The sequence below is a fragment of the Geotrypetes seraphini genome, chromosome 1 (assembly GCF_902459505.1).
Source record: "Geotrypetes seraphini chromosome 1, aGeoSer1.1, whole genome shotgun sequence".
In the NCBI taxonomy this organism is placed as follows: domain Eukaryota; kingdom Metazoa; phylum Chordata; class Amphibia; order Gymnophiona; family Dermophiidae; genus Geotrypetes; species Geotrypetes seraphini.
This window is the reverse complement of record NC_047084.1, coordinates 6,395,786-6,423,378: the sequence shown is the minus strand read 5'-3', so window position 1 is coordinate 6,423,378 and position 27,593 is coordinate 6,395,786. Positions and strand designations below refer to the sequence as shown.

The 27,593-nt window shown below is 43.0% G+C and overlaps 1 protein-coding gene across 3 annotated transcripts in view; it reads right to left on the bottom strand.

Annotated features, from left to right (window-relative positions):
- FAM172A (family with sequence similarity 172 member A) overlaps positions 1-27,593 on the bottom strand; it is a 584,686-nt gene that overhangs the window by 459,194 nt on the left and 97,899 nt on the right. For all 3 annotated transcript variants that reach the window (XM_033918947.1, XM_033918858.1, XM_033919030.1), the window contains exons 5-6: positions 7,036-7,101; positions 1,053-1,244 (exon numbers count right to left, since the gene is read on the bottom strand). In XM_033918947.1, coding sequence (XP_033774838.1) covers positions 1,053-1,244; positions 7,036-7,101 — 258 coding nt within the window. The remainder of the gene's footprint in view (positions 1-1,052; positions 1,245-7,035; positions 7,102-27,593) is intronic.

The following is a 27,593-nucleotide window of genomic DNA, read 5'->3' as shown; positions in this document are numbered from 1 at the left end:
AGAGTCGGATGACACGCACGCTCTCGGGAGACCCTTGATACAGCACTTCGGGTGCGAAACATGTCATGTCGGGTCAGACTCCCAGGCGTTGGCTGAAAGAAGAGCTAAGTACACAAAAAATTTTCAAATGAAAGAGACTCGACTCATGCGCAATTATGCCATGTAGGTATTTAAACATCTCTATCATATCTCCCCTCTCCCATCTTTCCTCCACATTGAGACCTTTAAGGATGTTTAAAGATCTTGAGCAAACTAATGGATTGAATAGTAAACATACAATATATATGGGGGGATATTTATTTATGACTTTTCCACAATAACACCGTTATCATAAGACTGCTAGTAGAGAGCCCATAAGAATAAAATGGGTCCTGAGGTAGATAACAGCATTAGTGAGTTACAGTTGGTCACAAATATATGACCTAATACTATGAATGTTGAAAATTATAAGATTTGAGTGGCTGAGGAGCTTTCATTTTCACAAAGAGTATGTAGGATGATGGAGCCAAAAAAGTGAAAGAACCTTAATGTCACTTACCAACTCCTCACCTGTACACAATTCATTTCTCACCATACATCAACATGGATGGACACAATGAAAAGTCTTTCAAATTACTGACCTATTATATTAGGATTGGTAGTATGGATCAGCACCAAATTATATTTGTCAACAAAACTTAGGGCTTCTTTTACGAAGGTGCGCCAGCGGTTTTAGCGCACGCACCGGATTAGCGTGTGCTATAGCACGTGCTAGCTGAAAATCTACCGCCTGCTCAAAAGGAGGTATTAGCAGCTAGCGCACGCGGCAACTTAGCGCGCAGTATTCCGCGCATTAAGGCCCTAGCACACCTTCATAAAAGGAGCCCTTAATGGTTTGCTGCAATGAGTGCTACTGTGTGAAACATTTTTGTTTTTAAATTAAAGCAACTGTTCAGAACGGTTCTCAGAAACAATTCACTCAAACACAGTTGAAAGATGGTTTGTGACAGTCAAGTTTTATAAGAAAATATACATATTTCTCAAATGAGGTTCAGAAAAATTAATTTGCTTACCTCCATTGCTCTCTTAATATAAGGTATCTGTGTACCACTGTCGAGATCTTCATTTATTATAAGCCTTCGAGCCCACTGTCCTGCTCTGACCACCCCACTACCATGAATCAAAACCATAAGTTTTTCTGTATTCGTCATTGCATCTTCACTCATAAAGATAAAACTCTTTGGCTCATCTTCAGTCGCATCCACCTGTAATAGGAAAAACGCAATATTTATTTACTGTGAGGGTAGTAATCACATGCTTGCAGAAATAGTTAGAATCAAATCTGTTGCAAAAATGTATGTATTTATTTATTTAATCCATTCATTCATTCATTCATTTTGTATCCCATTGTCCCCAAAGAGCTCAGAATGGGATACAGGTTAAATATACATAATATACAGTTAACAGGTTACGATTTGCACTGACTTTACCATAATTTCAGTACACGTTTACAATACAAGTTTTTATCCTAACTTGACACATACTAGGGGGGTATAATACATAGAGGAACATAATAAAAAAAAGTCTAAGGCTATAAGCGCCCAAAGTAGGCAGCAGGGAAATGTCCATTCTAAAAAAATAACCATCCAAAATGTATGTTTTTTTTCAAGAATTATCTGTATGTTCATGCATTTAATCACTCAAACCACTACTATGTCTACCTTTAAACCCTATTCTCAAAAAAAAAAAAAAAATAAATCGCCCAAGTCCCAAACACCCAAACAAGACCTTTTAGGCATGGGAGGGACCATTTCTTTATCTAAAAGCACGATTCTCTAACCAGCGTCTGTCATAAGTGCCAGTTAGAGAATCGTGGAACCATTTCCCTCCCCCCCCCTACCGCAATGATTACAGTAGGAAAAATGTACAATCTCTCCTGCCGGAACCTGCTGCGACCTCCCTCTGAATGATCACGGCAGGAGAAATGCCCAATCTCCCCGAATGATCGCAGCAGGAGGGATGCCCAGTCCCTCCTGCCTGGCACCCACCATGACCCCTTACCGCCTAAAGTGAGCCCATTCGGACCCCTCAAGGCCACCAGGACCCCTAACCCCACCCAGACCCTCCCACCCCCCCAGGACCCCCCCAACCACCCCCCCCCCCCCCCGGACCCCCTCCTAACCTTTTTTAGATAGCTGGATGGGTCTTTTCTGCGTCCAGCCAGCAGGCCCACCTTCGTTGGAATGGCGTGCCTGCCCCTTCCCGGTGCATCTTGGGATGAAGATTTTAATACTTGGCATTATATGATTTATGCTGCTAAACATTTTCCTCTCCTTGTAGTTATGTCAAATTAGATTTCATTAATAAGAGGTCCAGGGATAAAATCCATGGAAAAAATGAAATACATATTCAAATGTTCACTTTTTACCCCATGCCCTCCCCCACCTTCACCCTATCTTGTTCTCTCACCTGGGGATGGTAGGGCAGCACTACGTATGTCTAGTAGCGATTTAGAAATGATTAATAGTAGTAGTAGTAGTAGTATCAGTCTACAACTTATCAGCCTGATGCTCCCGGGCTCATGAAGCAATGCTGCATGCAAGATGGCTCATAAGCAGCATTTGTCCTTCACCATGGGAGTTAGCAACTTGCAATCACCTTTTGAGGCACCATGATAACTTCACCCCATGTTAATTTATGCTTATGTTTATGAAAATTCAATAAAGTTTTGCAGTTACTATATATTTGATGTAAAAATTATTGCACAATAACTCCAAAGTCTATGTGGTAACTATTGAGGGTGCGGCCAACATCTGCTCTACAGGTACCACACCTTTGTTGCATACTAAAAGCATATTGTGGACAGTATAGTTTCATCTGAACTATCAGCAATGCACCAAGAAGCCCTAATATCCATAAAGATCCCCCCCAATATAGCCCCCTGGCATCAAATTAGAACCTCTTTGACTCTTCTCTCATAGCCCTCATGAACCAATTAAAGAAACCCCTACCTCCCCCAGACAGTTCCCAGCAGACTACGATAATGCCCTACACTCCAAACATCCTGGTTCTTACCTGAGGGCTCTGGTGAGTTTTAAAAGACAGGTATGATCTCCAAATGTTCCCACCCCATCAGTGGTCTAGATTCAAAATGGCTCTGACCCCTAATGATATTCTTGTGGTAATCCTGCTAGGGGTCATGCTGTTAAATAAGAACAATCATTTTGAACCTGGGACTTTGATGTGGCAGTAGTACTTGATGGACATTCCTGTGCTCCACTGCTACCAAGTGGGATTTCCATGAAAGTTGCTTACAGACTGTGGGACAAATTTCCTCTCTAAATCCCTAGAGGCTATACTCAAGTTATTTGGAATTAAACACCTGATGACAGCCGCATATTATCCTCAGATTGATGGTCTGGTTGAGCAGTTCAACCAGACCCTAATTTGTATGCTGAAGAAATATCTGGGAACCAACATGACCAACCGGGATAAGGCCATCATTTACAAATTATTCACCTATCATGCAGTTCCGCACACCTCCCTAGAAGTCTCCCCATTTGAATTAATGTTGGAATGACGACTGCAAGATGTTTTAAATTAGCCATCCCTTCTATTAGGGGAATTAAAGCTTTAGGTAGAATCTGTCATTCTTTGGCTTTTTCCCTTGTAAAAATTTGGAATTATCTCCCTACAGAAACTAGACTTCTTCCTTCTCTGATAATGTTTCAGAAAACTTTAAAGATTTATCTATTTCTGAAATTTTTAACTGACAAATAAGGGATTGCAATTGAAGACTTCCTTGTCCAATTATTCACTCTCCTTATCCTTTTAGTTAATTTTTTGTGAACTGGATCGAGCCCCATAGTTGGGATGACTCGGTATACAAGATTAAGGTATGGATTAGATTGGATTATTTTGGATATGGTTAAGAAGAGCTGGAGGGAGACTAAAGAAAACACTCCCATACCGATTCTGGAATATATAAAGACCCTGAGGGAGAGCCTGGAGAAGATTAGAGTGAAAGCTCATGAATACCTAGGAACAGCACAACAAAGATAGAAAGCACAGTTTGATATGAAGATGAAGGAGTGTGCATTTCAACCCAATGACAAAGTAAAAGTTTAGTATGCAATATATACTTTTTTTCATGTGCTTTGCTTAAGTAATGCATTATTAAACATATTTTGATATTAATATCAATCTGGAGTCCTCCTTAGCCCAAAAAATAAAGCACCATTCATCTATATGTGAATGCCCAACTGACATCTACAGGTAAGTCACACCCACCTAACTCGCCTATCGGGAAAAGCCATGCCTAAAAATGGGCGTGGTGTAGTGTCCTTAAAGAGTTCTTCGGCAAGCCAGAAAGAAGAGAATTACAGTAGTCTAAGTGCAGCAAAACATAGCTTCACATAACTAGTTTAAAGTTCACAGGTGACAACAGATCTTGTAATTTTAGAGCCATCCTGATCTTGAAAAATACAGTCTTAACAACTTATAAGATATGACTACGGAATTTTAAAGATGTATCTAGAATGACTCCCAAGCCTTTTAATTTCCTGCTGAATTTGAATTGTAACCACCTGTGTACACAAAATTCGACGGGGCTCCTTCAGCACCAGTGGAAGAAAGCCACTTCTCTTTGAGACATTTAGGCTGAGATAATTCACCATCCACAATTGGATCTTATCCATATAATGTGAAAACAACTGGAAACCCTGAGTCCTGTCTGCTGGAAATTCAAAAAAGAATTGCAGATCATCTGCATAAATTTGATATTGTAGACGAGATCTATAAACAACTTCCCAATTGGTGCCAGAAATAAATTGAATAGCACTGCAGATAATGAAGAGCCCTGTGGCACTCCACAACTCAAGGGAAAAAAACACACAGATAGCTCATTTCCATTAACCACACAGAAAGATCTGTAGAAATGCCCATTTACAATGCAATTGACGAAAGTAAATGGTTGCAGTCAACTTATGCTAGTATTCGATAATGGCATCTTGGCACACAGATGCCATTATAGAATTGACACCATGCACATGGCATCGGCGCATCTGTAAGTGGCCTAAATGTAAGTGACAATTTATATAAATGCCTCCTAAGCTGCAAAATTTGTGCATTATTCCCATAACACATCTTAGTAAATATTCCCCCATTTCCTTAAGTTTCACTTCATATAGGGGTCCCTTTACTAAGGCACGCTAGCTGATTTAGCACGCACTAAACACTAACGCGTCCATTATATTCTATGGATGCATTTAGCATGTGCTAAAACGGCTACCACACCTTAGTAAAAGAGTGGGATTCTTTTGCACCATGTTAAGCAGGGGTGCCCAAATGGTCGATCAAGATCGACTAGTAGATCACAAAGGCGATCTTGTTCTTCCAGCCTCCCTGAGCCAGGACAGGCACATACAAGTGCCAGACACACAAGCCTTCACCTCCAACGTCAATTCTGATGTCAGAGAGGAGTTCTGGGCCAGCCAATCGCTGCTTGGCTGGCCTGTAACTTCCTCTCCAACGTCAGAATTCATGTTGGGGGGGGAAGGCTTGTGGGCCCAGCGCTTGTACACGCCAAGCCTGGCTCTGAGAAGCAGGGAGAAATCGGTGTGGGGGGGCAGGGAGAGAGAAAGAATCAGGGAAATGGAGAAATCGGCGCAATAGCTTGGGGGGGGCAGGGGGAAAGAGAAAGAAAGACAGAAATACAGGCAGGAGGAGAGAAAAAGAGAGAAATAAAGAGGGGGCAGGGGAAGACAGAAAAAAAGAGAGAAAGAAAGAAAAGGGGGGGGGCAGAAGTAAATAAATATTGGATTTATATTCAGAAGAAGGAAGTGCAACCACAGCCTCATGAAATCACCAGACAAAAATGTAGGAAAAATGATTTTATTTTCAATTTAGTGATCAAAATGTGTTTGAATTTATATCTGCTGTCTATATTTTGCACTATGGCCCCCCTTTACTAAACCGCTATAGCGGTTTTTAGCGTAGGGAGCCTATGAGCGCCGGGAGCTGCGAGGGGTATTCAGCGCAACTCCCTGCGCTAAAAACCGCTATCGCGGTTTAGTAAAAGGGGAGAGGGTATATTTGACTATTTTTGTTTAGTTGTTACTGAGGTGACATTGCATATTTTAAAGTCATCTGCCTTGACCTCTTTGAAAAAAACATCTGAATATAAATTATAATTAACATTTTCTCTGTGTACAGTGTGCTTTGTGTTTTTTTAAATTTTATTGTTGGTAGATCATTTTGACTTGGTCATTTTAAAAGTAGCTCGCAAGCCAAGAAAGTGTGGGCACCCCTGCTGTAAAGTATGTCTGCCCTGTGTGCACTTTTCATTTTTCAAAGTGTTGTATGTTTGAAAAGTGTTGACTTTTCAAAGTGTTGTATGTATTTCACATGTGAAGCTCAACAAGTGCATTGGTTGTGCTGTATTAAAATAATACAAATAAAGGAGGTGTCTCATTTATTGAAAATATAAGTACAGTGGTACCTTGGATTACGAGCATAGTCCGTTCCAGGAGCATGCTCATAATCCAAAATGCTCGTATATCAAAGCAAGTTTCCCCATAGGAAGTAAGGGAAACTTGCTTTGATACGTTGAACGTGAACTCTCAGGCCTTCAGCATACGCACATGCTCAAGGCCCGGCACAGGAAGCAGATTTTCAGGCACCGGCACCAACGCACAGGACATGCTGGTGCTGGTGCCGATGCGGAGGCTACACTGGAAGTAAGAAGAGGGTTCGGGTGGGTTAGGGGATCTCAGGTTGCCGCGGGGGGGTGCCCGATGGCGGCGGGGGGGTGCCGGATCGCGGGGGGGGGTAAGGTGCCGGTTCGCGGGGGGGCGCTCGTACAGCGAGGCAAGCTCGGTTTACGAGGCACCAAGTTTGCGAAATGTTTTGCTCGTCTTGCAAAACACTCGCAAACCGGTGCACTCTTAAACCGAAGTACCACTGTATTTGCTTCTTTTAATATGTTTTTTTACATTTACCATTTTCAACTGTTGCTATAGGAGCTAGATTTTTTGATTTGAAAGATGGGCAACTTACTGGGAGATGGACTTTTTTCAAGTTGCATTCCTTCTCCAGTAGATCATAGACATGTTTAGTGATGATCTGTAAAGAATGAAACAACACTAGATTAGACAGACTGCAACAAATCATTTGTTCCATAACTTTATGCCATCAAACTTTTAAAGCAACAATGTTAGAAAATTAGGAGCAAAATAAAACTATGATTTAGGATATATTTGTCTATGGCAATTTTCAGAAAGATTAGGCCTCCATAATCTAGAGACCCCTTTTTTACTGAGCTGCATTAGACCAGTGGTCTCAAACTCGCAGCCCACAGGCGGCTTGCCAGGTACTATTTTGAGGCCCTCGCTCTAATTCATTCCATTACAGTGAACTCTTCTCTATTTTCTACTTCCTCTTTTTCTCATTTCAAGGCTCGGCAGCCCTTCTTACACATTGCCGGGGAGGTCATGGGCATGGGTGGGATGACTGGCTGTCGTTGCCAATCAGTGGTGTTCTCACATATGGCAAGCTACTGAGGTGGAGCACTGCAAGCAGATGTGCACACACGCTCGCGCCTAGAGGGAAGTAAAATAAAAAGAGTGGGTGGAAAGCGGGTGTGAGCAGACGCTGCGGCTTCCCAGCAGACCAGTGGGAGGTGGAGGTGGAGGTGCGGCATTGCCAGGTGACCGACTATGCGGCCCCCTTCTCCTGACGATGCTGCTGGAGTTGACGCCCCTGTGGAGGAAGATGAGGTAGCGGCGGCTTGGGTCACCATTCTGTTTGCCTTCTGTTGTTGGAGATAAAGTCACGGTCTCCTGAAGCCCTCCCTGCCCCAAAGGGGAAGTTATACCTTGGGGAAAGGAGGACTAGAGTGGTGGGTCTTTTATTTTTTTAGCTGTAATTTTTGAGGGTGGGGAAGGGTCTCAGTTACTATTTTTTCTGTGGCCCTCCAAGTACCTATAAATCCAAAATGTGGCCCTGCAAAGGGTTTGAGTTTGAGACCACTGCATTAGACTAAAATGCGCCTAACAGGAAAAATCACCCAAAGCATGACACTTTAAGGCTATAATATCCTAATAAATGCAAAAGGACTTCATCCATTTACCCAAGCATACAATGTAATAAAAAAAAGTGATACTGCAGATTAATTTGCATCAGAGACAGTGTCATGTGCATACTCCCTTCTGCTTCCTCCCCCTTCCCTCTTCCATTTCTTTTTTTTTTTTTAACATCATTTTTATTCAAGAGACCACAAAAGAAACAGGCAAATATCCAATAATACAGAACAGAATTGCAAAGACATACAGGCAGTACAGAAGCAGAACATGTCGCAACAGAAGAACAAGATAAACCACTAAACACAGGACAATCTAATTAGAAAAACAACCCGCCTCTTCTGTAAGCCTCAGGAATTTTTGAAAAAACAAGACCCCTAGGATGTCCCACAAAAAAAGCACACATACCAACCAACACAGAGCAGTCAACCAAACATGCAAACCCCTCTCATACTCCCCATTCATACCAACCCCCCCACCCCACCCACCCCACGCCGGAGAACCAGAGGTAGCTGCAGGAACACCCTCCAAAGAGCCAGGTAAGCCAGTACCTCAGGGTTGGAGGAACGTTTAAAATAGCAAAGTTCGAAACGCGCCAACTCAATCATCTGATTCAGCCAGCTGTCCAAGGGTAAAGACCCCGCATGCACCCAGTATTGTAAGATTGAACGTTTGACCGTCAGCAAAGTCAGGTAAATAAAGCGCCTCTGCGGCACCGTAAAACCCTGCTCCTCCAACAGAGACTGGTCACCAAGGAGCAATGTCTTGTAGTCCCACTCAACTGGCCGCTGCAAGACCAGCTGCAGCTGTGCAAAAGAAAAATTCCAGATAGATAGGTCATGACATTCCAAAAATGAGTGTAAAATCGTCCCCGGGGCCCCGGAACACCTGGTACACAATGGGTCTTCCCACAATCCCATGCCCGCCCCTCACTAGTTATGTAAGCCCTATGGAGGATTTTAAATTGGGTTTCCTGCCAAGCCGCCGACTTCACAAAATCATGCAAAGTGTGAAAAAGATCTAGAAAAGTATCATGGGTATACTGACCGGCAAGATCACGGTTCCACCGCTCTCTAAGAGCAGATAAGTGGCCCTGGGAGGCTACGGAACGAATCACTCTATACCAGACCGACAAGGAGCTCTGAGAGGCTGGGATAGTAAGTAGGTACTCATCAAGAGGGCCACACAGCCAATCTGCTCCAAACTGTTGATGCAGAGTCTGAAAATAGTGCCGGGCCTGTAAATAGGCAAAAAATTGCTGGTTGGGGATGCCCCATCGTTCCCGAATGGAGGCAAACGGAACAAAAACACCCGTGTCGGCCTCAATCAGATGGGAGAGGTTGGAAGCCCCCCTAGATGCCCATGTGGTGAATGGAGAACGGCCGAGACCCGGGATGAAACCAGGGTTACCCTGAAGTTGCAAGAAGGGTAATGCTGTCGGGGACCGGCCCTGCAGCCTACGCCACCACTTCCAGGCCAAATGAAAAGGGCGTAAGAACCGTAACCTGGAGAGCAATGCTCCTCCTCCCCTCCTACCCGGTGACACATGGAGAAGGTTGATGAAAGTGTAAGGTACGCACCACCCATTCAGCCATCCAGAAGAAGAAAACGAGCAACTCCAGTCACCCCTTCATGGACAAAACGCATAAGAGCCGCTACATTGTATGCACGTATATCCGGGAGGCCCAAGCCCCCTTCCCATTTAGAGAGAGTCAACTTCACATAAGCGATCCTCGCCGCTCTATGGTGCCATAAAAACGAGGTAAAAAGGGACCAAAGCCTTCCAATATCTCGCTGCAGCACCCAAAAGGGCACCGTTTGTAAAGGGTACAGCAATTTGGGTAGGAGAATCATTTTTACCAGAGCCGCCCTCCCCGACAGGGTCAGCGGAACACAAGGTCTGAATTTTATCAATAGCTGCCAACACGTTACTTTTGTACATAACCCTAGGGTCAGTATGGAGATAAATACCAAGATATCGCATCGGCTTTCGCACAGGCGGAATCTGCAAAGTGGCATGCCAGGGTTCTGGGCCCAGGCCTGACAAAGAAAGGAGCTCAGACTTAGCACAGTTTACGTGGAGACCCGACAAGACACCAAACTCCGCTACCAAACGCAACGCCACCGGCAAATGAAGGGGGGCCTGATCCAAAAAGAGTAAGATATCATCCGCAAACAACGTGATACGGCATTCTACGCTCCCAATCTGGATACCCCGCAACTGGAGACTAATACGGATCTTAATAGCTAGCGGCTCAAGAGCTAAGACAAAAAGAAGTGGAGAAAGGGGGCACCCCTGACGTGTGCCCCTACAAAGTGGAAAGAAAGAGGAAAGGCCTCCATTAATGATAAGTCTCGCCTGCGGTAAGGTATATAAGCCCTGAATCCACATAAGAAAGTTCCCCGTCAAGCCATACTCCTGGAGCACCCAAAAAAGATACTGCCACGAAATACTGTCAAAGGCTTTCTCCATGTCCAACTCAACGATCACAGAGGTGCCCCCTCCATCGCGATGTTCATGGATCGCCGTCAATGCTTTAAGGAGACTCTATAAGCCACTCTAACCACTACATTTACGGTAGAAAATGTGAGGCCACCGAACCCCCCACAACCCTACTCTATTGCCATATAGGTGCCACCTACAGCCATAAGGGCTATTGGGGTTGTAGACAGGTGGGTATAGTGGGGTTTGGGGGTGTTTTGGGGAGACTCATCATAACCTATAAGGGCGTTCTGATGAGATGTTTATCCAGCACCCTTTTGTGAAGTTCACAGCAGTGCCCTGTAAGGTGCCCCACTGCTCTCTTGCTGTCTAGGTGGCCAGTCCATCACAATGCTGGCCCCTCCCACATCCAAATGGTCTTGTTCTGGATGTTTGGGACTTAGACAAAGTTTTGGTCGAAAATGTGGTATAAAGACATACTGGCGGTCTGGACGATCAACCAACCGCCTGGACATCCAGATAGACGATTTTTGTGAAAAAAAATATTTTGGACGTACTGTATAGTGATTTGCCTTTCAAAAATTGACATTTTTTCAGTGCTGACTTTGGATGTTTAGCGCCATACGTCCGAATTGGACTTAGACATATGTTTTGATTATGCCTCTCGCAGAGTATAACTTTACCTCCTGGGCCAAACTTCATGGTTCACTGGCATCAACTTCAGTGTTATGTGAGTAATAAGGTTTGATGAGACTCAGATGTTGGTAGTGTATATACATTAGATATTATTCAATTTAATTCCCATGACCATGGGCAATCATAACTGCCAAAGCCAATTGTTATCTTAATGGCAGTTCTACTATGCCTCATATTCTTTGACATCTTTTGGCTTCTCATTTTCAGAACCACTGTAATCAAAATCTTCAAATTTTGGTAAGGAATCTCTAGACCACCAATGGAAATAATCTAATCTAATCTACAATTTGTGAATTGCTCTATGTCTAAATAGGTTCAAGGTGACGTACAATTCGGGTTTAGGCAAACAGATAAAAGAAAAAGGAGAGAGGGGACACTAAGCAGGAGGAGGAGGAGAGGGAGAGGGAAACATTAAGAGATAGGACTAATAAACTTGATGATAACATTATTGCCAAAAACTGAATAAGAACTTTTAAATGAGAACTAATGTAACACTGAAAAATTAACACATTTTAAAAGTCAGTTCATAACCTAAAATATTTTAACGTCTGACAAATGAGATTACAACAGATGGAGCCTACGGTAATTAGAATACATGGTGTTATGTCACTTCTATTTAATTATGTTTATAATTTGAAGTTATATAATGCCTTCATTAAAAAGGATCCCAAGGTAATACTTGAGAACACACATGCAATCACCTTTGCTGTAGTTGCCAAGATATAATTTAAAGAATTTGTATTCCACCTTTTTAGCATAAGACAGGCAAGGTAAATCAAAAAGTATATAATGACCCATGAAAAGCAAAAAACCATATGAAATAAGTCATACATAAAATAAAATCAAATGAAATGATAGAAAAACAATTTTTAAAACCCCAAAATCCAAACTATTGAAATAAGGCAAAGATGTATTAAATTGAGGCAAAGACAACATTTCCAAATATATTGTCACACAGAGATCATATTGCCAGTCATCCAGCATCCGTCACTCACTATGCAAGTAAAATAACTATGTTTTCAGCTGTTTCCTGGATATTAAACAGTTGATTATGGAGTTCCATAACTAAAAGCTATTACAGGATGCCTTGGCTCTTCATCTTGCCAATAGCATTTCCCTCAGTGCTGGAACATTAAACAATACCTCTTGATTAGATTTCAATATACTACAAGGCTCATATGTGTATAATCAAATATGAAGAGAAATACAGTCCTACTGCCATTAGAGTTATAAAAGTTAACACCAACAATTAGCTCTAAGCTCAACTGGGAACCAGTGCATTTTTTATTAAAAAATGAACTACACCAAAAATTGCCTTATATAAGCTGCAGTTTGCCTGTTGACCTCTTTGAAAGCCCACTAAATAATATAATAGTTAGTTTTGACTGATTACAATAACATACATTATGATTTTAAAATGACAAAGAGAAGGAAAGGGACACAGTTGATTAACTATGTACAATATTCAGAGAGCTCCCTTAACTTCTGTTGTTATAGGATACTAGGACAGTGTAAGTCAAGCCCCTTCCCTTCCCACCTTTTTGATATAGCCTTCAATCCATAACCTTACTCCCCATTGCCCACCAACCCAGCCAGCAGATTAATCGTTCCCCTTAACTGCATCCATGACATCCTGTTTGTCCGTTTAGATTGTAAGCTCTTTCAAGCAGGGTCTGTCTTCTTTGTGACTCTGTACAGTGCTGCATATGTCTGGTAGCACTATAGAAATAATTAATAGTAATAGTAGTAATAAGTCAAAGACTAAATCATAATTATTTTTACATTTCTAAACATCAAAAGGGTATGACAGCAGTTCTAAACCAAAACAAGAAGCATTGACTAACTGGGGTACTTAACTATTTATCTTCCTCAATCTCATCTGTTAAATCACCTCTAAAAATAAAGAGTTAAAATACTACTACAGCTATAAAAATGATAATTTCTTAAAGACACAGCTGGGAAGAAATAAGGAATGGAAACAGATAGGGGGGACTTCCCAAACAGAAAACGCAATGGACAAACATCAGAATCCATGCATTTTCAGTCCTTATGGACTTAGCTCTATAAACGGATGCCAATAAAAATTAAATTCATTAATTCATTCATTGATTATTTCAAAAATTGACTACTGTAATGCTTTATTCAAAGGAATGGCCCAAAAAGAAATTAGAAGATTACAAATTATCCAAAACACTTCCATCAAATTAATTATGGGGGCCAAAAAGTTTTATCATGTCACCCCGTTACTTCAAAAGGCACATTGGCTCCCTGTGGCACACCGCATTCTTTATAAATTATCTTTATTCACCTTTAAATCATTGCTATACAAAACTCCATCATTTATTTACAAAGTTTTAATTCCATATTCTTCTCAAAAAACTTTAAGATCGAATGAACAACTTTTATTGGTTATTCCCACCCTTAAAATGATTAATACACGAAGGCAATATATTTTTACCGTTACAGCACCACAAACTTGGAACTCTCTCCCACTTTACTTAAGACAGGAGAAAAATTTTGATAAATTTAAAAGCCAACTTAAGAGCTTTCTTTTTAGACGCTTTCAATATCTAATTGAAATGCCAATTGCTCTTTATAGCTGCCGTTCATTTTGTTTAATTGTGTATTATACTCCCAATAAACTATTTTGTTTTCCCTTTCCCTTTGTATATTACCCTTAAATGTTCTTCCTTTCCTAACATAAAATGTATTTTGTTCCCTTCTATCCTAGTGTTTCCTGTTGTAATTTGTCTATTTTTAAAAGATTTTTATATTTTTTATATATTCTTGTTATTGTTTACCTTATATTTATAGTTTATGTACATCGCTTAGTAACTGTGATAGGCGATCAATCAAATAACGAATAAACTTGAAACTTGAATGCTAAAGCGTTATTCTGTGAACAGCATTCAGATTTAGGAACCATCTATAGAATGGCATTTGGCTCAGGATCCATGCCCAATTTTGGATACAAGGATTTACATCAAGTACAACCTGGTGTAAAATATCATGCCTAAATTAGGTGCAGATCATTATTCTATAAAACTGCACGCAAATTTCAGGAATGGCCCCTGATCCACCCATGCCCCTCCCATAGCTGCACCCCGTTTTAAAATTTACAAGCTGATCCTGGCACCTAAAGATACGCACTACTACTACTACTATCCATTCAGTCATGTCCGACCCTTGGATACTCTGTAGGCCAGTCCTCGCCATGCTTCCCTGTTTTCCACGCTTCTTTCACTTGCTTGATGTTCAATCCCATGTCATTCTTGATGGTATCCAGCCAACAGACCTTGGATCTCCCCCACTTCCTTTTATCACTGACCATTCCAAGTAGCACCTCCTTTTCTAGTGAATTCGCCCTCATCACATGTCCAAAACAGGTCAGTTTCTGTCTGGTAATCTTGCCTTCCAGGGACAACTCTGGGTTTATAAGTAGCACAGAAAGAAGAGGGAACGGACAATGAACACTCCACTGAAGATCACTGATGTAAAATTATTCCAAGCAATGGCTTCCCCCATGTCTTTCTCAATAACAGACCATGGACTTTAACTCCAGGAACTTGTCAAACCTTTCTTAAAACCAGCTATGCTATCCGCTCTTACCACAACCTTTGGCAATGCGTTCCAAAGCTTAACTTTTCTCTGAGTGAAAAAAAAAGGTCCCTGCCCCTGCCCCATTCCTGCAAACTCTGTTTTAACTGAACAAGCTTTGAACACTTATGATTTTAAAGTGTTTGAGGCTTGTGCAGATGAGGACAGAGCGTGCAGGAATGGGGCAGGAACAGGAAAATAACTCACTGGGATGGGATGGGATGGTAAAATGAGTTCCCGTGGGGAAGGGGAAAAATTTGTCCCTATGTCATTCTCTAGTAGACTCTGATCGACTTTCAGAGGATTGTGTTCATGTGGAGCTCACTAAAGGTGGATAAAGTGATAGGGCAGGATAGCATACATCCAAGGGTTCCGAGGGAACTTCTGTCAGCTCCCTTGGCTGACTTTTTTAATGCTTCTCTAGAGTTGGGAGTGGTAGAGGATCTATATTAGTGAGTAAATACTGTACTTCTTTTCACACTGACAGCAGATTTACCACTGGAACAAGTGCATTACATTTGAAGACCTTCATAAGCAGAGAACATGTTCCACTTGCCAGTCAGGGAAAAGCCAAGGGGGTAAATGAGCAGATTAAAAATGGTATCTTGATGGTTCAAGATGTGACCATGTTATGGGAATATTTATTAGACATTAGATTAGAAGTCACCATACAGTCATTCAAAACTAGACTGAAGACCTTCTATTTTGAGGGATCATTTGGAAAGGACATCTGTTGAAGAAAATTGGTTCAGCGCAATTATTTTTATTTATTTATTCTCTATCTAGTACTTTCTATCTAGTGCTTTCCTATGTCTAATGGAGTTCCTTTCAAATATTATTTGTATTATAATGTAAACCGCTTAGGTCTGTAATATGCTGATGCGGTATAACAAATGCTAATTAAACATAAACATATTGTGACGGGGCTAGGGGTAAGTCTAGCGCTGGCAGCCCGGCTCCCGCCGCAGGCTCAAGTATTAGCGCTCTTTGGAGGCTCCTCTGGGATAAACACAGCAGTAAAAAAAAAAAAAAAAACTCCACAAATAATTGTCAGTTCCAAGTTTTATTACCCAGTTCAAAGGCACTGGTTCTAAGGCAGCCCCACCAGCTGATGAGGCTTGGAAAAGATTTATCATAAACAAAAGTTCTCTTTTATAGCAAGTCCATGCTTCTTTCAGGAGAGAAAAAAAACCCCAAAACTTTTTCCTTTAAAACTTGCTATTTTGTGCCTGCGGTTGCTTCAGGAAGTTCTCCCCACCTGACCCACCTGAAGTATAAATGCCCCACTACCCTTTTGATTACGGGGTAGGGGCTGGGAACCATCTACCCTTTGTTTTAATGGTCTAAGATTCCCCTCCCAAAGTTCCCACTATCAGGGCTGTGCAATGTCAGGTCACTGAATCCACTCCGGGCTTTACTTCTCCCTTCAAGGTTAGTTAGCAGTAGTGCTGCCCGATTCAGAGAAAAATATTTCGATTCGATTTGATTCGATTCAATTCACCCTGTTGAATCAATTTTTCGATTTGATTCACTGTTAATGACACAGCTTTTTAAGTTTAAACATTTTATTTAACCAAGGCAATATCATATCAAAAATTCCCAGCTTCCATCCCCAGCCCCCAAGACTCACCAGCCCCCCTGCTGATTCTCAGCTTCCATCCCCAGCCCCCCTGCTGATTTCAGCTTCCATCCCCAGCCCTCCTGCCGATTCTCAGCCCCACCTACCGATTCTCAGCCCCCCCCCCTGCCAACTTCAGCTTCCATCCCCAGCCCCCCTGCCGATTTCAGCTTCTATCCCCAGGCCCCAAGACTCACCATTTCCCCTGCCAATTTCAGCTTCCATCTCCAGGCCCCAAGACTCACCAGCCCCCCTGCCAATTTCAGCTTCCATCCCCAGCCCTCCTGCCGATTTCAGCTTCTATCCCCAGCCTCCGTGCCGATTTCAGCTTCTATCCCCAGGCCCCAAGACTCACCAGCCCCTCTGCCGATTTCAGCTTCCATCCCCAGGCCCCAAGACTCACCAGCCCCCCTGCCGATTTCAGCTTCCATCCCCAGTCCCCCTGCCGATTTCAGCTTCTATCCCCAGGCCCCAAGACTCACCAGTCGCCCTGCCGATTTCAGCTTCCATCCCCAGCCCCCCTGCCAATTTCAGCTTCCATCCCCAGCCCCCCTGCCGATTTCAGCTTCTATCCCCAGCCCCCAAGACTCACCAGCCCCCATTCCGATTCATTTATTTACTGGACTGGATATTAAATTGCGGGGAAGAGAGAAGAAATGCAGGGAAAGAGCCAGCCAAAAATAGTATATCTGGATACAGGCTGTCCTCTGAAACAGCCTTTGGCAAGCCCTGCTCCTGGAGCTTTTCCCTTAGCCTCTGCTTGGGAAGCAATGTTTTGCTAGTCTGCCAATGGCTGTGGGTTAGGGAGTTTCCTAGCAGAAGGCTGTAAGACTGAGCTGCTAGCTTTTCGTTCCCTGTTTTGTAAGGCAGGCCCTTCACTCCAAGTTCCTGACTGCCTCCTGGTGTGCTCAGCTGGCTGTGTTTTATGCTGCTGGGTAACTTTCACTGCTGCTCTAGCCACATTCTGCCTGTCAGCTCCACCCCTTTCCTTAGCCCTTATTGGGTCAGATTTCCTGACCAGAGGTTTAGCTAGAGAGTTACCAGATGATTTATAAAAGGGATTATAGTGACCTGGAACAGGTATTCTGTTCTTCTCTGCCATTCCTTCTCTGTTCTGCCCTGCCTGTCTGCTCTTAGTACTGGGAACAGAGTTAACGGGCCGCTTCCTTGGCTTAGGAATAGGCACATTTGTTTGAGTGGCAGGGTTTAAAGCAGGTTTTAAACCAGTGACAGGAGCTTCCCTGTCACAATATTTATTTATTTAAAAAGTTATAGACCGTATATGAACTATACAGTTTACAAAAATTGCAATCATAACAGATGGGGGAAAGATCTGAAAGAATTACTCATCTTGCGAATACTTATGGGGAATTTAGGAGAAACCTAAAAACATATTTGTTCCTAAAGTACTTAGGCAGTTACACTGAACAATCTTTCCCCACAATAACTGACGGCTAAATCTCAACTCCACTAGCACTACTCAATCTGTAACTTTTTAATTATTGTAAACCGCATAGAACTTCACGGTACTGCGGTATATAAACTGTTATTATTATTATTATTATTAACAATGATTGAACAATACTATTATATGAGGTATTCATACAGACCCGGGCTAAAGTCCAAGGGAATTACAGCAAATATGGTGCCATGATACTGGCACCACTTTACTATCTATATCCATTCAACATCCCTAGAAGTTACTCTCTCTATCCCACAGGGTGATATTATTCCAGGAAGATTTCACCCAGGCTGAGGTCAAGAGAGGAAAGAACGAAGGGGAGGGGAGACTGCCACTTACACGTTCCATGAAGGGGAAACATTCTCTCAGATAATCTCATTTCAACAAGTTCAGTTGTTAAATATCTTAAAAAGAAGGATCTAGACATAATGTTAAAGTAAAAATGACATTTGCTCGAAACCAGCATCACATGAACATAAAAGATTAATTTTTTAATGATGAAATTCATAATTCATTTAAATCAGAAAATGCCAAGAATAGTTTAAAGAGACAATCCATTTACCATCACCTAATTCCGTAAATGTCAGTAACTGCGGAGATGACTAAATGATTCTGAAGTACAATATGCTTGTGTTTAACGATATCAACAGGCCTTCCAGGAAATTTCATTTGTGATAGATTATTGGTTTTTCTGCTGCCTAAAAAGCTATCAAGAATGGAAGAAAGAGAGGAAAATCCTTTAATTGTACATATCAGACACTCAAAATAATTTTGAAAAAAAATTCTGTCTGGAAGTAAATGAGTTCATCTATGATTATAACATTTATTTTTTAATTGGAAATAATTCTTTTTATGGATTTTGCAAATTATTAGCATAGTCATAATAACCACCCATGTCCTCCAGTCCCTAGGATCCCTATTCAATTATCAATTCAATACTCAAAACTGGAACAAAAAGAAGCAGCTTAATTCTTGCAATTCATGATGTCAAAATATTTCTCTAGCTATAACCAATTGTTACCCAACAACCACTACCTCCTGCCTCACCAGCCACAATCTCCGATAGCAGCCAATAACTATGCATTACATTAACAGATGCTGGTGATTTTTTCATCATATCAATTGATGCTGGTAGTTCATATTTTTTCAGGATTTATAAGTCTTGCTGTAAAAATTTGGGTACTTCTGTACCATTGTCTTTGAGCTGCTACATCTGTAAAGATCAATCTGACTTTATAAACTACAGTACTCCCCCAAAATTTGCGGGAGTTCCATTCCAGGACCCCTTCCCCCCCCCACCCACCCCCCGCAAATTTTGAAAAACCATGAATATGGTTAAAAGGCAGGAGAGGGCGGATAGGGCGCCGGCGGGTGCAAAATCACTCGCAGTATGCTCCGACCACCTCGTCCTGTTATTACAGTCAGGCTACACCAATCAGGAGCTGCTTTAACACACAGCTCCTGATTGGTGTAGCTTGAATTTAGTACAGGAAGAGGCGGTCGGAGAATACCACGAATTAGTGAGTCCGTGATTCACGACAAGCAAATTTGCGGGGCAACACTGTACTTGGGTTTAATTTGCTGCTACCATAACATAGCCAGCAGAATTAATTTTGCCTGCAGCTCTAGAAATGCAAATGCTATGGGGCTCATAATCGAAACAGAAAAATGTCTAAAAACTGGCTTAAATCGGCACTTGGACGATCTAAAAGACAAGTCGTCTAAGTGCCAATAATCGAACCGAGTTTTAGACGTATTTAAAAATGACCTAGGCCTTCACAGTGCTGCTGAACGACCAGAGCTAAAAGGGGCATGTCAGGAGGAGTGTCGAGGGCAGGATTTGGGTGGGACGTGGGCCATCCTAGATTTAGTCGTACTGCATGTATAACCGAAAGTTTTACAACACTGCCTAAACGGAACGTGGACTTTGTGATTTAGGCCATCTAAAACCAGGTCTAATTCAGAAAAAGGTATCTAAAGTGACCAGGTAAGCAGACACTCCAGACACAAAGTACAGACCCCCACACACTGCCCCAGTAATCACTGACCCCACCCAAACGCCCTTAAAAATAGTAATAATAACTTTACATATCTGCCTCCAGAACATCAGCACCTGGCAGCCTGGCATAGGAAAGCCTAGTAGAGCTGCATAGAGGTGGCTTAAGTGGTCTTGGGGGTGGGTTAGTAAACCATGGAAAGGAGGACTCAGGCCCATAAGCCACTCTAATCACTGCATTCATGTGAAAAATGTGCACCCCCCAAAAAAAAAACAAAAAACCCTAATCCTTTTGTACTGCCATTTAAGTGGCTCCTGCAGGTATAAGGGCTATTGGGGTGGTAGAAAGGTCAGTCTAGTAGATTCTGGGGGTGTTTTGGGGGACTCACCATGACCTATAAGGGAGCTGTAGTGAGATGTTTATGTGGGACCCTTTTTGTGAAGTTTGCAGCAGTGCCATGTCTGGGTGTCCAGTTCATCACTTTTCTGGCCCCTCCCGCACCCAAAAGGTCTTTTTCTAGGCGTTTGTGACTTGGACAAATTTATGGACGAAAATGGGGTATAAAGATGAACGATTTAGCAGTCTGGACGATCAGAAAGCTGGACGTACAGTTAAACGATTAAAAAAAAAAAAAAAAAATGGACATATTTTTTGAAAATGGACCTTTTCCCATGTCCAACTTTGGGCGACTTGAGACTTAGGCCCAAAACGGACTTACACGTTTCTTTTGATTATGCCCCTCCACTTGTACAACTGCCATTCAACCAATACTTTTTTTTACATCAAAAAATGTTACTTTAGTCATGATTTTAAAAAACCCGACTTTTTAAGTTCAATAAAATTTATTGAAAATATATGTAACATAGTACAGAACAGAACAAAACAAAACAATATTTCAACCGCAAAATTCAAAATATAGGTCATCCATCATCTAAAACCCGACTTTTAATGGTGGTACCTATTTCACAAAACTAAATATGAGGAAATATATTTTTTCAATGCTTCAAGAAGAAAAAGATAACTTAAGAAACCACTATCCCCTCTTTTACAAAAGTGCAGAAGAGGTTATTTTTTTATTTATTTATATACCATTTATATCCTAAGTGGTATACATTCAGGTATTTTAACATATTTCCCTATCTGTCCCGGTGGGCTCAAACTCTATACCTGGGGCAATGAGGGGATTAAGTGACTTGCCCAGGGTCACAAGGAGCAGTGAGGGATTTGAAACCACAACCTCAGGGTGCTAAGGCTGTAGCTCTAACCACTGTGACAGTTGGTGCGCTGAATACTCTGCGCTGCTCCAATGCTCATAGGAACTCTATGACTGATGGAGCAGCACAGAGCATCCAGCGTGCTGACCGGTGCTAAAAACATCTTCCGCACTTTTGTAAAAGAGGAGTAAACTATAGGCATTTCAGGACAGGTACTAACTTGGCTCACAGGCTTCCCAAAAAATCGCACCGACCAAGTACACAATGAAGGAACCTACTCCAGTACCTGGTCCAACCCCTGTGGAGTCCCACAAGGCTCCCCCCTATCACCTTCCCTATTCAATATCTACATGGTATCACTGGGACCGAAAGCTGAAATTCTACATTTATGCAGATGACATTACAATTGTCATCCCCATCTCCTCATTGTCACAAGAAACAGAACAGCACATCTCATCAGTACTCACCATGGTTGAACACTGGACCACTCAGTTCAAACTGAAACTAAATCCAGAAAAGACTAAACTCTTCCTTGCAAGTCCCAACCACAAATTAATGACCACCACCCTACAACTCAACGGTCTAACTTACCCTATCAATCCCACCATCAAAATCCTTGGAGTCATCCTAGACTGCTGCTTGACCTTCGAAGACCACACCAATGCCCAGGTCAAAAAATGTTTTTACACCCTCTGGAAACTCCGCACCATCAAACATTACTTCGACTTCCCCTCCTTCAGACTGCTGGTCCAATCCCTTATCTTAAGCACCCTGGATTACTGTAATATCATATACTTGGGCTCCTACAAGAAAACCATCAAACGTCTAAGACTCATTCAAAACACCACCTAATCTATGGCCTCAAAAAGTCATACCATATCAGCCCTTACTACAGAAAACTTCATTGGTTGCCAATAGAAGCGAGAATCATCTTCAAATTCGCCTGCTTCTGCTTCAAAACCCTAACTGGCTTGTCCCCAATATATCTCTCTCACCACTTTGCGTTCCCAGGCACCACTCGCACGCGCAATGCCTATCTGTTCACCTACCCATCCCCAAAGGGATGCACCTACAAAAGATTCCTTAATAGAACTCTCTCATTCCAAGCTGGCAGATGGTCAGATTGCCTGACCACCCTCATCTCAACTGCCCCATCTTACTCATCCTTCAGAAAATCTCTCAAATCTTACCTCTACGATAAATTTCTTGAACCCCTCCCCTCCAAATAACCTAACTCTACCCTCTCCTCCCCCCGATCTCTCCTTTCCTCCCCTCAATCCAATACATCCACCCTTCTTACTTACCCCTCCCTTCTCGGCACCCTCCCGTAATTGATACTTGTCATTCACCACTCTTTATCCTCACCATATAGGTAACTATCTTTGCATAGTAAACCGCCACAACCGCATTATACAGTCTCCTGCACTGTATCATCTAATATAATAAAGAGCTAGCCGCGCATGCACACTCCTATTTGCGTGTTCTGTGCGCTGTAGGTCTGTGGCCAAGGGAGTGTGCATGCATGCTAATACGTCACCAGCCTATCGCCTCCACAAGCCGGACCGCAGCCAGACGACGATCTCCGTTCCTCCTGCCGCCGCCGCCGATCTCCGTTTCTCCTTTGCCGCCCACCCCCTTCTCTTCCCGCGGGCCCGAATGGCGATTCCAGCAGCGTGTGCATCAGTCTTCACACGCTGCTTCGGGCCCTTCTACTGCCCTGATTTGCTCTGCCGCGTCTCTGATGATGTCATCAGGGACGTGCCAGAGTAAATCAGGGCAGTAGAAGGGCCCGAAGCAGCGTGTGGAGACTGATGCAAGCGCTGCTGGAATCACCACCTTTGTAGTCCGGACCGCGGGAAGGAAAAGGGGGGGGGTAGAGGAAACGCTAATGCTGCTGCACAGGGAACTGGGGGGGGGAGGGAAATGGAGGGGAAGGGAATGCTGCTTTGGACAGACAGACAGAGAGAGGAAGGGAAGCACAAAGAAAATAAGAAAGACACAGGGGCAGGTGCACAGGGAACTGGTGTGGGGGGAGGGAAATGGAGGGGGATGGAATGCTGCTTTGGACAGACAGACAGAGAGAGGAAGGGAAACACAAAGAAAATATGAAAGACACAGGGGCAGGTGCACAGGGAACTGGTGTAGGGGGAGGGAAATGGAGGGGGATGGAATGCTGCTTTGGACAGACAGACAGAGGGAGGAAGGGAGACAGAAAGGAAAGAAGAAAGACACAGGGTCAGGGAGATACACAGAAAGACAGACAGGCAAAGGGGGCCAGGGACAGAGACAGACAGAAAGGACAGCGGGAGCCGCGTCAGGAGGGGTGCGGGATGCGGCAGTGGGAACTTTTCCAATGGGTGCAACTGGGCAGCTGTCGGGAACCTCTGATCAGGGGCAGAGCAAGGTAAGAGTATCATAGGGATAAGAAGGAGGAGGGAGGATAAAAAAGGAAGGGATGCCTACTGCTGGATAGGGGGAGAAGGAAAGAGATGCTGATGGACAGGGGAGGTGAAGAAAAAGGAACGGAGGACTAATGTTGGACAGGGGGAGAAGGAAAGAGGTGCTGCTGGACGGGGGGGGGGTAAAACAAAGGGAGAAGGGCTGCTGCTGCATAAGGAGAGCAGTGAAGGGGTGGTGGTGGGCACAGTGGAGGTAAAAGGAAGGGAAAATGGACAGGGGGAGCAGGCAAGGGGTGGTGATGGACAGCCAAGGAAAAAGAAAGGCAGAAAGAAAGAAAGCGGCTAAGGAGAGAGAGAGAAAGAAAGACAGACACACACACATATGTTCTAGTACCCGTTAATGTAACGGGCTTAAAGACTAGTACTCTATAAGTCTCTTGCACCGTATTCTCACTGTATAAATATCTCTGCTGTATATGTACAGTCTCCTGCATTGTAAATCTGCTTTATTTTCCACTGTATTAACACCCTTGCTGAATATGTACAGTCTCCTGCATTGTAAATTGCTCTCGACTGCATAGTACATTCCCTTACATTGTATCTTCGCTGTATATGTACAGTCTCTTACACTGTAAACCGCTCTGAACTGTTTGTGGTATTGTGGTATACAAAAATAAAGTTGTTATTATTATTATTATTATTAATAAAACAAATTATCTTTTATTTATAAGGGGACAAAAGTTAAATTAGTGACTATGGTTTCAAAGATAAGGTAAAGGGATTGGGACTGGTATACCACCTTTTTGTAGTTTTACAACCACGCTCAAACCGGTTTACATACAGGTACTTAAAGTATTTTCTCTATCTGTCCTAGTGGGCTTACCATATATCTAATGAACCTGGGACAGTGGAGGATTAAGTGACTTGCCCAAGGTCATAAGGAGCAGCGTGGGGTTTAAACCCGCAACCACAGGTGCTGAGTCTAGAGCTCTAACCACTACACCGCACAATGCTCCTTATACAAACAGTGCTACCAATTATCGTGCACTGAATGCAAAGAAGCCCATAGAAACTGAATGGGTTTGTATCATTGCTTCATAAAAGGAACCTAATGTGTTTGCTGATAGTGTGGCACAGTGGTTAAAGCTATAGCCTCAGCACCCTGAGGTTGTGGGTTCAAACCCACGCTGCTCCTTGTGACCCCGGGCAAGACACTTAATCCCCCCATTGCCCCAGGTACATTAGATAGATTGTGAGCCTGCCAGGACAGACAGGGAAAAATGCTTGAGTACCTGAATGAATAAATTCATGTAAACCGTTCTGAGCTCCCCTAGTAGAACGGTATAGAAAATAAAATAAATAAATACTTGAAATTAGTGAAAACATTCATCATCAGCTCTAATTCACATTAAACCTAAAACATTCTAAGATGCAATTTCCCCCCAATAGTAGAAACAGTATCTAAAGTTGAGCACACATTTAGAACAGAGTCTGTTATGTACATAACATAATTAACTTCTGATGATTTTAGATAGCTCAACAGGTAGAAAGGGCAATGTCCAAAGACAGAAGGATGCTTGGAATGTTGCTACTCCTTGGGTTTTGGCCAAGTTCTAGAGACCTGGATTGGCCACCATGAGAACGGGCTACTGGGCTTGATGAACCATTGGTCTGACCCAGTAAGGCTATTCTTATGTTCTTATGTATAAGACTCTGGTGAGACCTCATTTAGAATATTGTGTGCAATTCTGGCAGCCGCACCTTCAAAAAGATATAAAAAGGATGGAGTCGGTTCAAAAGAAGGCTACTAAATTGGCATGTGGTCTTCGTCATAATGCGTATAGGGACAGGCTTAAAGATCTCAATATGTATACTTTGGAGGAAAGGCGGAAGAGGGGAAATATGATAGAGATGTTTAAATACCTACATTTATTTATTTATTTCGATTTCTATCCCCGTCCTGCCAGTAGCTCAGAATGGGTTACAAGCCAACATTCACAATGGAAAACATTTTGGACAGTACAAGACTATACAGCAACTTAAGTACATTTTGGACAGTTCAAAGACTATACAGCAACTTAAGTACAGGAGAGTGCAGAAAGGAGGGAAAATATAAGGGGGGGTCAAGGGGTAGTTTGCAGTTAAAATTTCAGTTGAATTTCATGGCGTAAATGCACGTGTCAAGTCTCTTTCATTTGAAAGGAAGCTCTGGAATGAGAGGGCATAGGATGAAGTTAAGAGGTGATTGGCTCAGAAGTAATCTGAGGACATACTTTTTTACAGAAAGGGTGGTAGATACCTGGAACAGTCTCCCGGAAGAAGTGGTGGAGACAGAGACTGTGTCAGAATTCAAGAAAGCCTGGAATAGACACGTGGGATCTCTCAGAGAGAGGAAGAGATAATGGTTACTGTGGATGGGCAGACTAGATGGGCCATTTTGCCTTTATCTCTCATCATATTTCTATGTATATGTGTGGAATCGCCCAGAGCCATGGACAATAAGAGCGATCAGAACCTCTAAAGAATCTGGGTCTGTTATCAGGCAGGGACATAGGACAATGGTCCACCACACAAATCATGAGATCATCCAGTCTCTTGCTGAACCAAACCCGCTCCATAATGGAAAGGTTAGTCAAAGGAGCCTTGTATGTGGAATGAGCAACTCAGTGGCAGATACAGAGCATCCAGCAAGCAAGAACAGAGTACGCCGGCATATTAGCCAGTACTCGCATAAGAAGCCAAAAGAAAATGAGATAGAAGCACCACAGCCTCAGTCTCCAGAGCATCTCAGCTGAGACAGACAGGTGCAAGAACAAAGGATGCCGCCAAAGCAACCTTAATGCCTAAAGCAGCTGCAGCAAAAGCCTCCGGAGGACACCAAAAACTTGCCGATCTTGCACCACACTACCTGCCTTGAGAAAAGAGGTGCTGGAAGACACCTGTGCAACTCAAAATCTACCCTAGGCTGGCACAGAAGCTGCTGGCACTCCTTTGCCAGAGGATAAAAGCGAGACATAGTGCACACTATCTGAAGAGCTCCTTCCAGAGAGATATACTGCTCTAAGAGTAAAATGCTCATATCAGAGTGCCAGGGAAAGGCGGAAGAATGTGAGCGCACTCCACAAAGCCAGGAGGAAAAAGTGGACAGAGCCAGCTGAGTGACCAAATCAGCTTCTGCAGAGACTCAGACATAAGATCTGACAAAGCCGCTCCTGAAGACTCTGAAGAGCCAGAAAACAGTCCCTGATCTCCCGTACCTGGAAGTGCTGCCCTGACAAGCTGGTCATCATCTGAAGGATCACCCAGATCAAGATCAGGCAGCACTGGAACAGTGGCGAACTGAGAGGAAGATGTGCCCATAGAAGCAACGCCGTTTAGAGACATATTAAAGGCAGAGTGGGACTGCACAGGGGAAAACCGCCTGCAGCGAGATGTATTCTGCAAATATGTCATAATGTCTGCAAAGGCCTCTGGCTCCTTGGGTGCACAGTCACCCTGAGATGATGGAAGAATGCGGTTCTGAGGTTGCGTAGGGTCCACAGCCTTGCGCACAGAACCATCAGCCGTGCCCAGCCCCAAAAACAAATTAAGCCACCCTGCTGGGCTAGCTGAGTGTTTAGTTACCTGCTGAATCAGGGTAAAGGCTATGCTTTGTGCTGCCGCCATTCCTGGCTGTGCTATGCAACACATGGTGTAAAAATGCTCCAAAAGTGCCCAATTTGCACAATCCTGACAAGAATCCATATTAGGAGAGCCCAAGGACTCCATCCCAACAAGTTTGGAGGCAAAAATTGAAGTTTAGGAGAAGCAGGGAACTTTTGAAAAAAAAAGATTAATAAAAATCAAAGATGTCCACCACTAAGAAATTTGCAACATAATCTCAATATTTTTCATATATAGCCAACATTAAAAAAGGCAATTTTAGGATTTTTCAGGTGGGGGAAAACAAGGGAGCATGCAGAAACCTAGAAAACTGAAATTCTGACACCATCACCCCACCACCACCACTACCGCCCACCCCCTCACAGGCTCTGACAGCCTTAACCTGTGCTGAAATGGTAGAAATGTTCTGCAGCCTGCCACAGCTCTCTCACAGTAGCTGGAATCGGA